The sequence below is a fragment of the Chiloscyllium plagiosum genome, unplaced genomic scaffold (assembly GCF_037043375.1).
Source record: "Chiloscyllium plagiosum isolate Xiang-an unplaced genomic scaffold, Cpla_swu_hap1 HiC_scaffold_13, whole genome shotgun sequence".
Taxonomy (NCBI): domain Eukaryota; kingdom Metazoa; phylum Chordata; class Chondrichthyes; order Orectolobiformes; family Hemiscylliidae; genus Chiloscyllium; species Chiloscyllium plagiosum.
This window is the reverse complement of record NW_028270151.1, coordinates 48859948-48873259: the sequence shown is the minus strand read 5'-3', so window position 1 is coordinate 48873259 and position 13312 is coordinate 48859948. Positions and strand designations below refer to the sequence as shown.

The window sequence follows — 13312 nt, the reverse complement described above, 5'->3', positions numbered from 1 at the left end:
CCCTCTGGTCCTATTTTCATTCTACCTTCACTGGTCCTATTCTGCCCTCCTTCATTGTCCCTCTTCTCTCCCTTGTTCCATTCCCCTTCATGTTCCTTCTTCTTCCCCTCCTTTTTTACATTCCATTCTATTTCTCCTCTCCTCTCACTCTCTTGTCACTGTCCTACCCTCTCCATGTTTTGTTCTCCGTCGTCTTCCACAGGTCCCATTTTCTCCTTATATGTCCTAAATAAAGGGTCCTAACACATCATATAAGCTTCACTTTGCTGATGCAAAATGTGCACCTTCAGGGGAGCAGATGAAATGTGAAGCAGAGAGGATTCATATATCGTCTAGTCGTAGACCACAAAACATCTGAAAGACACATTTACCTTTCCAAAAAAATGGAAAAAGCGTTATGTAATCACTAGGAGTAGGCAAAGAAGTGATATCTCTACCCTGCACAATTTTCTCTTCACAGTGTGTTGTAACTTGAAATAGTAACCTCTACCCTATGTGTCAGTAACCTGAATTATGCATTTAGATTGTTAGCAAGATTTTGATGTGAAACACTTCTTTGATTTCAAAGTTCAGGGTGACAACTGTTTCAGATTTTAGTACCAAGTGAAATACAGCAGATATTAGACTCTGGAAATATCTGGTCTGGTCTTAACTGTGCAAAAAGGAACAGTGAACATTTCAGGTCATGAAAATTCATCAGTTTTGATTTCAGGTCATGGTTGAAACATGTACATCTGTTTTTTCTCTGTACAGTATGCAATGTTAGCTTTCAAAAGCTGTAAAATTGTTGAATACTCTAGATGAGTAGCAGGAATTCTGAGAGAATGCCTTGTGCTGAGTTTGCCTACTTTAGTTAGCTGTCTTCCAGATTTAAGTGTGGTGCTGGAAAAGCACAGCCAGTCAGTCAGCATCCAAGGAACAGGAGAGTCGACATTTCAAGCATAAGCTCTTCAGGAATGTGAAGGGAGGCCAATTGGTCTGAGAGATAAATGGGAGGGATGGGGCTGGGGGAGAAGGTGGCTGGGAATCCGATAGGGAGATGAAGGTGAGGGTGATAGTGATAGTGTGGAGGGGATTGGTGAAAGGGAAGATTGACAGGTAGGATAGTTCAAGAGGTGGTGCCGAGTTGGAGGGTTGGATCAGGGATAAGGTCAGGGAAGGGGAGATGAGGAAACTGGTCAAATCGACATTGATCCCGTGTGGTTTGAGGGTTCCAAGGTGCAAGATGAGCACCTCCACATGCATCATCTACTGTGTCTGTTGCTCTCTATGTGGTCTCCTCTACATTGGGGGCTGGCAATTTGCAGAAGTTTTCGAGAACATCTCTGGCACATGCACTGCCAACTGCACCATCCGGTGGCCGAACAATTCAACTTCCCCCTCCCACTCTGCCAAGGACATGCAAGGCCTGGGCCACCTCTACTGCCAAATTTTAGCTACCCGACGTCTGGAGGAAGAACATCTCATCTTCTGCCATGGGACCCTCCAATCACATGGGGTCAATGTCGATTTCACCAGTTTTCTCAGTCAAACCAACCAACTCAGCACCGCCCTCTTGAACTGTCCTACCTGTCCATCTTCCTTCTCACCTATCCACTCCACCCTCGGCTCTAAACTATCACCATCATCCTCCATCTCCACCTGACTAGTGCATTCCCAGCTACCTTCCCCCACCCCACCCCATTCCCATTTATCTCTAAGCCCTCTTGGTCTCCTCTCCACCCCCCCCCTCCCCCTCCAAATTCCTGATAAAGGGCTTATGCTCGAAACATCGACTCTGCTCCTTGAGTGCTGCCTGACTGGCTGTGCTTTTCCACCACCACACTTTTTGACTCTGATCTCCCACATCTGCAGTCCTCACTTTCTCCTGTCTTCAGATTTAGTTTTCTTGCGCACTTGGATCCACAGTCTCTGTGTAGAGCAGGCAGCAGTTTTCCGTTATCTTCTGTCAGCACCAGTGATTCCTGTGGCAGGTGATCTCATTGTTCAAGGATGGCTATCTCTCCCTCTCTTCTTGCAGTTCAGCAGAATATCGTGAAATTTGATGGTATGCAGTGAGACACCTTGGCCTGAACATTTTTGTTAGTGCAAATCATTCATGAGGGGCATAAATAAGGTGAATAGCAAAGGTCTCTAGGGTAGGGCAGTACAAAACTAGAGGGCATAGGTTTAAGGTGAGAGGAGAAAAATTTGAGATCGGAAGAGCAATGTTTTCATGCAGAAGGTGGTAAGTATGTGGAATGAACTGCCAGAGAAAGTGGTAGATGCAAGTACAGTTATAATATTTAAAAGACATTTGGATAGATATATGAATAGGCAAAGTTTCGGGAATATGGGCCCAAAGCAGGCAAGTGGGACTAGTTCAGTTTGGGAAATCTGGTTGGCATGGACAGGTTAGAACGAAGGATGTTTCCATGCTGTATGACTCCATGACTCTGTGACTAGGAAAAGCAGGATCACCAAAATGGTGTGGTAGCTGCAACTTCTGGATTTTTGTGTTAGTGAACTTCCTGGAGGTTACATTGTTATTGCACCCCTCAATGATAGCAAACACAGAAATTTGTCATTATTGAGAAAAGAAAAGCTGGGCCTTTGTTTTCTAGAAATCGTTCGACCAAAGCCACTAATTTGTTTCAGGTGAAAATCTTGTAGTTTAAATGGCAGGTGGGACATTTCAATTTTCCTCAGTTGTTGAATTTGAGAGATTGCATTCTTAGGTAGCAGGCATATAAATATAGCATATGAAAATTCCAACTAACAGGACTAAACAGCCTTTCAGGGTTAGTCACATGCAATTACTCTATTACCCTGATTTGCCAAGAAAATATAATTCTCAGCCTATACTGTCCAAGGGTTAAAAGTATTGTTTCCATACTTAATTTAAAAAAAATCAGTTAATTTTGTGAAAACATTTACAAATGTTTTTATTCACCAATAGACTGTGATATTCGTCTTCTGTTTGCAATAGAATTTGTTCAGAATTGTGCTCAGAAAATTATTCTTTAACTTGTAAATATGACACATAGGGCTTGAGATGGAATATATTATCTTGAACTTTCATTTTTCTTAAACTCTGCAATGTTAAAAAGTTGATTAGCGTTTTACCTAACTGTGTCTCAGTTTCTCTTTGAGATGCTTCTTCTCTCCGATAGCTGTACCCTAACATTTCTGAATGTGTGTTCTATTAATAGTCAATCTTTTGTGTTCATTGCTGAAATCTAGACCTGCTTCGGCGAGGTGCTGCTACAAGTACTATTCTAGTGTACTAACACTTTGCTGTTCTGTTATCATTCTTGTTTAATTCCTTTTAAAATTTTTGTTGTGTATTTATTCAGAAATTGAAATGGACAATTATATTTGGCATCTACTAGTTCCCCATGCCACTTCCTTATAGGAATAGAAACAGTCTATTTAAATATTACTAGAAAAGCACATTTTCTATATGCTATAGGGCATAGTTATATTTTAGCTGCTTCAAACCAGGATAGACAGAAAATATGTTGGTGATTGCTTTGGTTCAGTTCTCTCATCTTGTTTTTGTTTTTGGAGTTCTAGTGTAGAAATGCTTAAAAATGAATCCACCTGTTCTATAATTCGTACAAACAATGACTTATTTAAAACAAAATATATCCCATAATCTTTTGATTAATTGAAAGGAAAACAATTGTAAAAGGGCTTCTTGAGGCTACATTGGTCAACTGCAGCCTTTATGTTAAGGGCAGTCACTCTCACTTCTCACCTCACCTCACTTCTGAAACTGAGCACTTTAGTCCATGTTTAAACCAATGGTCTAATGAGGTCAGAAGCTGTGCCACTTTGGCAGAACAAAAAATGGGCATCAGTGAATAGATTCAGGCTGTTAAGTTCTGCTTAATAGTACAGATAAGGGGTCCTTTATCTGCGTGTCTGAAAACCAAAGGTCTTTTCAAATGCGGACCTTAGCATACCTATAGACATATTTAGCTCAAGCCCTTTAGAAAACGCTTTGCTTAGCTCAAATGTGCCTAATGCAAAGTCCTTTTCCAAAGGCCCATACTCCATGTGTCTCTGCAGGTTTGTTCCAGTCCATTCAGGCCAAATGAAGCTTTTGTTTACAAAGGCCCTGAACAGACCTAAAAGTAAGTGTATCCAAAAACAGGAAATATCCTTTATCCATAAAACACTTGGTCCCGAGGTTTTCAAATAAAGAATTCCCAGCATGTTTTGATCATAGTTGATGATAGAGTATGTAATAATGGGGGGGGGGGTACTTGGCTAGTTTAGATTTGTCTTGATTTGTGTATAAGACACGCATGTCTCATCATTAGCTGTTCAAGGTTTGCATAAAGATTTGTAGCTCAGGTGCTGATTGCCGTGGTTGTGGGTAATTTCACCGAGCTGGAAAGTTGACTTGCAGACATTTCGTTCCCTCTCTAGGTCACGTCTTCAGTGCTTCACAGGAGACTCCAAAGCACTGAAGATGTCAACTAGACAGGGGTCAAAACATCTGCAGATCAACTTGCCAGCTCAGCGAGCATACCCACAACCATGGCAAAACATACATGAGCAATTATCTGTACTGGAACAGCTTGGCCATACCAAGTCTTGGAGCACATGCTGTCAGTATTATTGCCACAATGTTGTCAAGCCTTATAACTTTGTTATATCCAGTGCCTCCAGCCATTTCCCGATATCACGTCGAGAGAGTTGAATTAGATTTAGACTTACAGATTACATTACAGATTTATCTGTAATGCTGTGGATCCCTGGAGGCAGCTGAGATGGATCGTTCACTCAAGGCTTCCAACTGAAGATTGTTGCAAATGTTTTGTGCCTTATCTTTTGTATTGATATGCTGGGCTCTTCCATTATTGAGAATGGGAATATTTGCGGAGCCCCCACCTCCAATTGCCCTCCACCATTCAGGAATAGAGTTGTCAGAAGTACAGAGATTCGAACTGGCCCATTGGTTCTAGACTCACTTAGCCCTCGTCTGTCATTTGCTGTTTGGCATGCAGGCAGTTCTGTTTTGTAGCTTCAAACTGACTGACATCAGTTTTAGGCTTGCCTGGTTATACTGATGTCATGGCCACCTTAGCCCTTCATTGAGCCAGGGTTTATTGTTTGGCTTGATAACAATGGTAGATTAAGGGATATGCTGGGCCATAAGATTTTGAATTATGTTTGAATAGAATTCTGCTACTGATGATGATTCAGAATGCTTGATGGGTGCCCCATTTTCAGTTATTTGATTTGTTCAAAGTTTGTCCCATTTAGCACAGTGATAATGCCACACATAAGGGAGAGTATCCTCAATGTGAAAACGGGACTTTGTCTCCACAAGAACTGAGAATTAGTTACTCCTGATACAATCTTGGCAGATTGGTGAAGATGTTTTACCTGCCATCCATTTTCCCCTTCGCTCAATTTGTCTAGCTCAGTTACATCCTCCTTACCATTTACAATCTCGACTGGTTTTGTGTCATCAGCAAATTTTGAAATATTACATTTGAATTCTCATTCAAATCTTTAATATACTGTGAATAGCTTGGGTCCAATCACCAATCCCTGATATACCCCATGTCACCATCACCCATCAGTCCAAAAACAACCCAGTCATTCCTACTCTGTTTCCGACCTGATCATCAACTGGCTAGTGTGTTACCAGTCATCCCATGTGCTTTGATTTTGTATGCTAAACTCTTGATCAAAGGCTCGCTGAAAATCCAAATGCACCACATCCACTGATACAGAATCACATTTACTTGTATCCTATAATTAATTTTGTAGCCTCTAACCTTATCTATTAATTTACTCTTAGATTTGTACAATCTGTCTCTTCTTTTCACTGTGTCTTTATGAATTCCCATATCAATACTTTTCTATCTTGCTTTGGCTCTACTCTACTCTTCTGATTTCCCACATTTGATTCCTTGCCCCCACAGTTCATTTAAAGCCCTAGCTCCTTCCCTAGTTGTGCAGCTCACCAGAATTGTCATCCCAGTATGGTTCTGGTGCAGACCTGCTCAATAGTACTGTCTCCACTTTCCCTTTACTGATTCCACTGCTGCATGAGCAGGAATCCACTGCTGCTGCACCAGTCTTTGAGCCACTAATTGATTTCTGTAATATCATTTGCCCTATACTAGCTTGCATGAATCCAAAGGTTATTACTTTGATGTTCTGCTTAATTATGGTGCCTAATTCTGCAGAATGTCCTTCTTTGTCCTCCCATGTCATTGGTAGTTCACAATGACTAGATCTCCCCCTCCCATTGTAAGTTGCTCTTCATTCCTAAGCTAATGTCCTGCAACGCCTTCTAGACTCTCGCTGTTTGCTGCAGAGAACAGTATTAATTCCACTCACTGTACTGTCCCCGATTGCTAATACATTATTTTTTGCTTTAGCAACTTGAATGGCTTCCTGCATCACAGTGCCATGATCAGTTAGCTTCTCTACCCTGCAGCCCTCACTCTCATGCAAACAAGCTGGGGGAACATAGATCATGGAACAATACAACACCCTTGATGTTGTGCTGACTTTTTATCCCATTCTAAGATCAAAGTAACATATCCTGCATTTTACTATCATCCATGTACCTATTCAACAATTACTTAAATGTCCCTAATGTTTCTAACTCTACTACCACTGCTGACAGTGCATTCCACGCACCTGCCACTCTGTGTAAAGAACCGACCTCTGACATCTCCCCTAAACCTTCCTCCAGTCGCCTTAAAATTATGCCCCCTTGTGATAGCCATTTGTGCTCTGGGAGAAAAGTCTCTGATTATTCTCTCTATGCTTCTCGTCAACCTGTACACCTCAATCAAGTCACCTCTCACCCTTCTTGGCTCCACTGAGAAAAGCCTTAACTCACTCAACCTTTCTTCATAAAACATGCCCTCCAGTCCAGGCAGCATCTTAGTAATTCTCCTGATGACACATGATGGGTACTTTTGTTATTAATATATCAATTTGAGTATTTATTATTGGACAGGAACAACAATTCTGTTGGACAATAGCAAAGACTGAGGCTCCTTCCCTCTGGGTACCCTTATCTGTCTCACTCACAGTCACATCCGCCTTTCCTAGACTAATGACCAAATGAGAAGATCCTGTCCGAATGGGTGGAACCACATTCTGCAATAAAGTATCTGGGTAAATTCCTAATTCCCTGTTGTCAGTTTCTGTGGTTTGGTCATCAACTCATAAAGCCTGGACCAAGCATGCTTGAACTGCATATGTGTTTGTCTTGGATTACTGTGGTGTCAAGAAGCACAGCACATCTGTTGCCCAGCTATCTTTATTGTGTTTCAATTAAGTGTATTGTTTAATACTTAATCAAAATTAAGTTCTCTTCTCACTATCCTTTACTGTTCTAATTTAAACCATATAATCCAATAAACTTTGCCACTTAAAAATAAGATTAATAATGAAATCACTTCTGCTAGAGTCTCTTAAATAATTATAAGCTAGGTTATTGAAAGTTTTTTTTTAAATATGATTTCTCCCTCTTCAATTTCAGCACTTTGCATACAGTTCCTAATAGTAGGTACCCACCACCCAATCAACTCTCAACTTTCCTCTGATAGCATTGATTTCCCCAAAACCTACTATATTCACCCCACTTCCTGCTCTGTGCATCTCATTCCATCTTTGTCCTCTTTTGTCCCCAAAAGTAAATGACATACCACTGCATTTCCTGAGCTGTACTCTTCCACCCAGCTCTGTGTATTTCCTGCAGCTCTATTTCTGTTTACTTCTTTCACCAAAATTAAGGAGATTTTAATAATTATAAATAGTCCAGCCCAGTAGAAAGCATCCCTTGAAAGCAGTTTCTGAATTGTATTTCCTATGATGCCATTTAAAATTAAAGTCATTTAGGGTGCAAAATAAGCTCATTTGACCTGATGAGTCCTTGCCAGGTCTCCATAGACTATTTCAGTCATTTTTGCCTACCCGATCGCTTCTTTAGCCCTGTAAGTCTTTTTCCTTTCAAGTTTCCAAAAATTTTCTTTGTAAAGTAGTGATTGTGGTACTTATGCAACCCTCATAGGCAGCAAGTTCTAGTTCATTGCCACTAGTTGTATTACTCTTTCCCAAAACTTTGTTCTTTGGACCTTGTATGATCAGCTAATGTGTACAGTTTTCTTTTCCTTCCCTACCATTATCTTAAACTGTAATATCCTTGTAAACGTCTATCAGATCTCTTGACCAAATGGAGCAAGCCCAGCTTCTTTAAACTAAAAAGACCGAAGACTGTGAATGTTGGAAATCAGAAACAAAAACATAAATTGCTGGAAAAACTCAGCAGGTCTGGCAATACCTGTGGGGAGAAAGAAAGGTTAATGTATCGGGTCCAGTGACCCTTCTTCAGAACAGTTACAGCCATTTCTGGTTTTGTTTCTCCAAAGTAACCTTGCAGCTAAAATCATCTATCACTGGAATTGTTTTGGTAAATCTCATTTGCATAATCTTGAGAGTCTTCACATCCTGGATTCCGTATTCGAGTTGTGGCCAAATTAGAGTTTTATACAGGGTTCAGTGTAACAACTGCTTTTGTTTTCAATGTCTCTTAATGAAGTGCAACATTCCAAAGTTTTGTTAATCACCTGTCTCGATATGTCCTACCACCTCCAGAGATTTATGCAGACATGCTTCCATTTGCGTCTATACACTTGCCTCTCCATACTGCCTCTGTCACTTTTGTGTACTAAATCCCATGTGCTGCTTGTCTGCTCATATATATGTCCTTGCACATTTCATTTTATAGTTGAGTGTTTTTTGAAGTTTGAGTTACATGGTAGGGATGGAATGCAAACAGGAGGGAACAGAAGAATATGTAGTTCAAAGGGAATCATAGTCTTTCTCCTATCATCTGTTTTCCAAACATAAAGTTAAACTACAAGTCAGTGGTTGCACCTGCAAGAAAATAAGCTGGTGTTCAGAGGCCCTGAAATTTTGTTGAAACAACAGAGACCCTTTCAGATTGAAGTCAAAGCCATCAAGTCAGATTCTGTAAATATTGGAATAGAAAATTATAATGCGGAAGAAGTTTGGCAAATTTGTGTCAAAAGGAAATTAGTAGGCAATAGAAAGGAAGTGCAGTACATATTCAACACAGCTTTTCTTAACGCCCTTCCAAAAGCTATGACAGCTGACGTCAGATCTTCAGTGTCTTGAGGCCACTTTCATTCATTGTTTTTGTACTTAACACATGGAAATAATTTGATAAGTCACAACAGATAAACCTTACATAGTTTATGCCCACATGTGCAGTGAAAAATAGTATGTTTTGTATTATTTTATACATATGTATAATTTTATTTTTATAAGTTGACACATTACTGTGAATAAAAATCTCTCATTCAAGACACTGCCTTGCTGCTGTTTTTATACTTTTGTTCATTATAAATTCTGTTTATATTTATGTTTGTTAAGGTTTCTGTATATTTATTTAGAACCAGCAGCAAGCCTGTATCTGAACATACATTTGTCCAATGTAAACAATATAAAGTTTCACAGTAATGTGTTACTGCTTGGGCCTCGCAGGAGTGTATCTCGCAGTCAGCAGTGAAAACAAAATTTGAACAACACACTATCAGAGCTAAACAGATCATAGACACTGTGAAAAAAATCATGGAATCCATCAATGTGGTTGCAGCAGAAAAAAGGTAAGAAAAATCTTCAGTGACTTAATTCATATACGAGGCAGCAGTTGGCAAAGTTGAATCTTTAACAAAGTGTCAGCTTTGTTGTTGCTTATGGCTTCAAGTAGATATGTTCAAATGATAGTTAAAGTGTGATTTGATTCTTTTAAAAAAAAACTGTGCTTAAATGTTATGAAACTTGAATTATGTCAAGAATTGTGTTGGAACAATGAAAAGTTCATATTTATTCTCCAGGCACAATGAAGGCAACTTTCTTAACCCTATACTAACTTTACAGCATCTCAGAACTGTTTCAGCACAGAAGGCAGCTATTCAGTTGATTATGTTTGTGGAATGAGTAACTCAGCACATTTCCACACCTTCTCCTCGTGACTCTGCGCATTCTTTCTTTTCAGATAATAATATAGTTCTCTCTTGAACACCTTAATTGAAATTGTCTCCACTACTACTGACAGTGAATTCCAGATCTTAACCTCTCACTCCATCAAAACGTTTCTCTTCCTGTCTCTGTTGTTGCTTTTGTAATTAAATGTGTACTGTCTCTTTCTTGATCCTTCCACCAGTAGGAACGGTTTTTCTCTATCTACGTTATACATACCACTAATTATTTTGAATACCTCTTATAAATCTCCAGTAAAACAATCCCCTCTTTTCCAATCCATCCATGTAGCATGAGTACCACATCTCTGGAATCATTTTAAAAATATTTTCTAAACAATGTCAAATCTTCATATCCTTCCTAAAGTGTAATGCCCTTACCTTGGTGTATGCTCCAGTTGTGGTTATATTATTTTGAACGTAACTTTCTTGATCTTATGCTTCTATTCATAAAGAGTGTATGTTTTGTTAACTGCTCTCAACTTGACCTGTCACCTTCAATGATTTATACAACATAAACATCCAGGTCCCTCTACTCTTTGATCCACCCTCACCCTTATATTGTACCCTTTATTGTTTCTCAATGTTCTTCCTACCAAAATGAATCAATTAAGATTTATCCATATTGAACTTATTCTGACACTGGTCTGCACATTCCTCCAAGTTGTCTTTATCCTTTTGTAGTTATACATTTTCATCCCCAAAGTTCAAAATGCTCATAAATTTTGCATTGTCTGCAAATTTTGAAAATTTGTCCTGTGCACCAAGCTCTAAGGAAGTAACATATCAGGAAGAGCAAGGGTTCCAACAACGATGCTGAAGAACCTCATTACAAACCTTCCTCCAGTTTAAACATTTATTAACTGTTGTTTCTATTTCAATTCCCTATCCCTCAGCTAATTCTGATCCATGTTGCTACTGTCACTTCTATTCCATGAGCTATAACTTTGTTTGTTGGTCATGTGCAACACTTTATCAAATGGCTTTTAGAAATCTAGGTGCATCGCATCACCAAATTGTCCTCATTCAGCCTCTCTGTTACCTCTTCTAAAAAATCCAAACTAATCTCTTTCTTTAATGAGCCTGATTTTTGCCCAAGTGAATACTAATTTTGTTCCAAATCCTTGCTTCTGGAAGCTTCACCACCACCACCACTGAGGTTAAACTGATAGACCTGTAGCTGTTGTGCTGTTGTGCTCATCTTGACACACTCTTTTGAACAAGGGTGTAACATTTCCAATTCTCCAGGCCTCTGACACCACTCCTAAATTGAAGGAAGATGACCAATGCCTCCATAAGTTCCACACTAACTTCCCCCAGGCCCCGTATCCACCTGGTCCTGATTCCTTATCACCTTTTAAGTTAATACAGCTATCTATCATTGTCCTATCAATTTTAAACCCTTGAATCCGAATTACCTTCTCTTTCACCATGACCGAGGCAGCAGCTTCTTCCTTGGTAAAGATAGGTTTAAAAGATGTATTTAGTACCTCAGCCATGCCCGTAATATCCAAGCACAAATCCTTTTTCTTTGTCTCTAATCAGCTTTATATCATCTATACAATTTATTTCCATGGAGCTAAGGCTTTGATTGCCCTACTTTTTACCTTCATAGGAATATATCTTGGCTGTACCTGAACTGTCCCTTCTTTAAAGGTAACATTTGATTCTAATTTATATGACACAGATCCTCCTTTACCATTGAAGATGGCTTTCTCTCAGTTAATTATTCTTATTCTGAACTGTTCTTTGTCCTTTTCCATAATCAACTTAAACCTTATCACAATGAACACTCCCCTAAATGTTCTGCTTCTGATACTTGATCTACCTTCCCAAGTATCAGATCTAGCAAAGTTTTCCTTCTCATTCCACTGGAATTATACTGATGTTGAAAATTTTCCTGAGCATGCTTTCAGGACTTTTGACCCAATCTGTCCTTTACGATGCTATCTCAGTCTATATTCAGATAATTGAAGTTCCCCCTTATAATACTCTATAATACATGCACATCTTTGTAACTTCTTTGAATGTCCACTGGCTGGCAGCGCATAGATTATACTGAGCAAAGTACTTGCACCTTTTCTACTCCTTAGCTCTAGCTAAACAGATTCTGTCATTGACCCTTCCAGGACATCTGTCTCCAACACTACATTGATTTCCTTAACCAATAGTGCCACCCCACACTTTTTTTTCTTTTCTACCTTTCCTGAATTCCTTGCATCCAGGAACATTTGATCTTGGCCTCCTTTAAGCCAGATCTCGATTATAGCTGCACCATCCTACTTCCATATAGCAATCAGTATCTGTAACTCACTGATCTTATAACTGTTTCTAACTTACTTAACCACTCAAATGTTATCCATCTCTGTCTTCTGGATCCTTAGCATTACTCTCTGATATTATCTCCTAGTTCCCTAACCGCCTGCAAGTTAGTTTAATAGGATTAGCATGCCCTGGAAATAATTTACCCTCAGCTCTATTTAGATGCTCTGAAACCCTGAATTCAAGCTGCTGCAACAGATGGCATTTCCTGCACAAGTGGTTATCTAGGACACAGGAAGATTCTTTCCCACATGGTACAGGATGTACATTCGGAGGTTGGAGCAGCCCTGCCATTCCTCCACCAATGAATTAATTAAACCTTAATAATGCTAGTAAACTTTACCAAATCAAACAAAACTTAGTAATAGCAATAATCTTTTGTTGAGTATAAAAGACAAAACTTGTCTTCTATTTTGCACTTCCCTCAGCCAGGAAGCTTTTGAGTAATACACTATGGTATATCCTAAGAAGGAAATTTTTTAAAAATTATTTCATGGAATATTGGCCCATCCCTAGTTGCTGTTGAACTGATTGGCTTGCCACATCATCATTTCAGAGACCAATTAAGCGTAGCCATATTGCTGAGAGTTTGAGTTAAATGCAGGCAAAACCAGATAAAGACAGCAGGTTTCCCTCTGTAAAGATCAGTAGTAAACCAGATGAGTTTTTATGACAATCAACAATCGTTCTATGGTTACTGTTCCTGAGACTAGCTTTCAATTCTGGATTTTATTAATTGAATTCAAATTCTGGCAGCTTGCTATGGTCGGATTTGAACCTACGTCACAGAATTAGCTAGTGACATTATCACTGCACCATTATTTCCTCTTGTATTATTGGGTATCTCTGGTTTGCATTAGTTACTATGGCTGACTATTTCCTGAGCTCAATCATGCTCCTTGGGACAAGAACGTGCGTAGAATTATCTGAGAAAACTGCAAAGCTGTTGCAGTTCTAAGCTC

At 39.4% G+C, this 13312-nt stretch overlaps 1 protein-coding gene across 1 annotated transcript in view; it reads left to right on the top strand.

Moving 5' to 3' along the window:
* LOC122555938 (mitofusin-1-like) overlaps positions 1 to 13312 on the top strand; it is a 75807-nt gene that overhangs the window by 36149 nt on the left and 26346 nt on the right. Inside the window, exon 10 of the mRNA XM_043702232.2 lies at positions 9532 to 9653. Coding sequence (XP_043558167.1) covers positions 9532 to 9653 — 122 coding nt within the window. The remainder of the gene's footprint in view (positions 1 to 9531; positions 9654 to 13312) is intronic.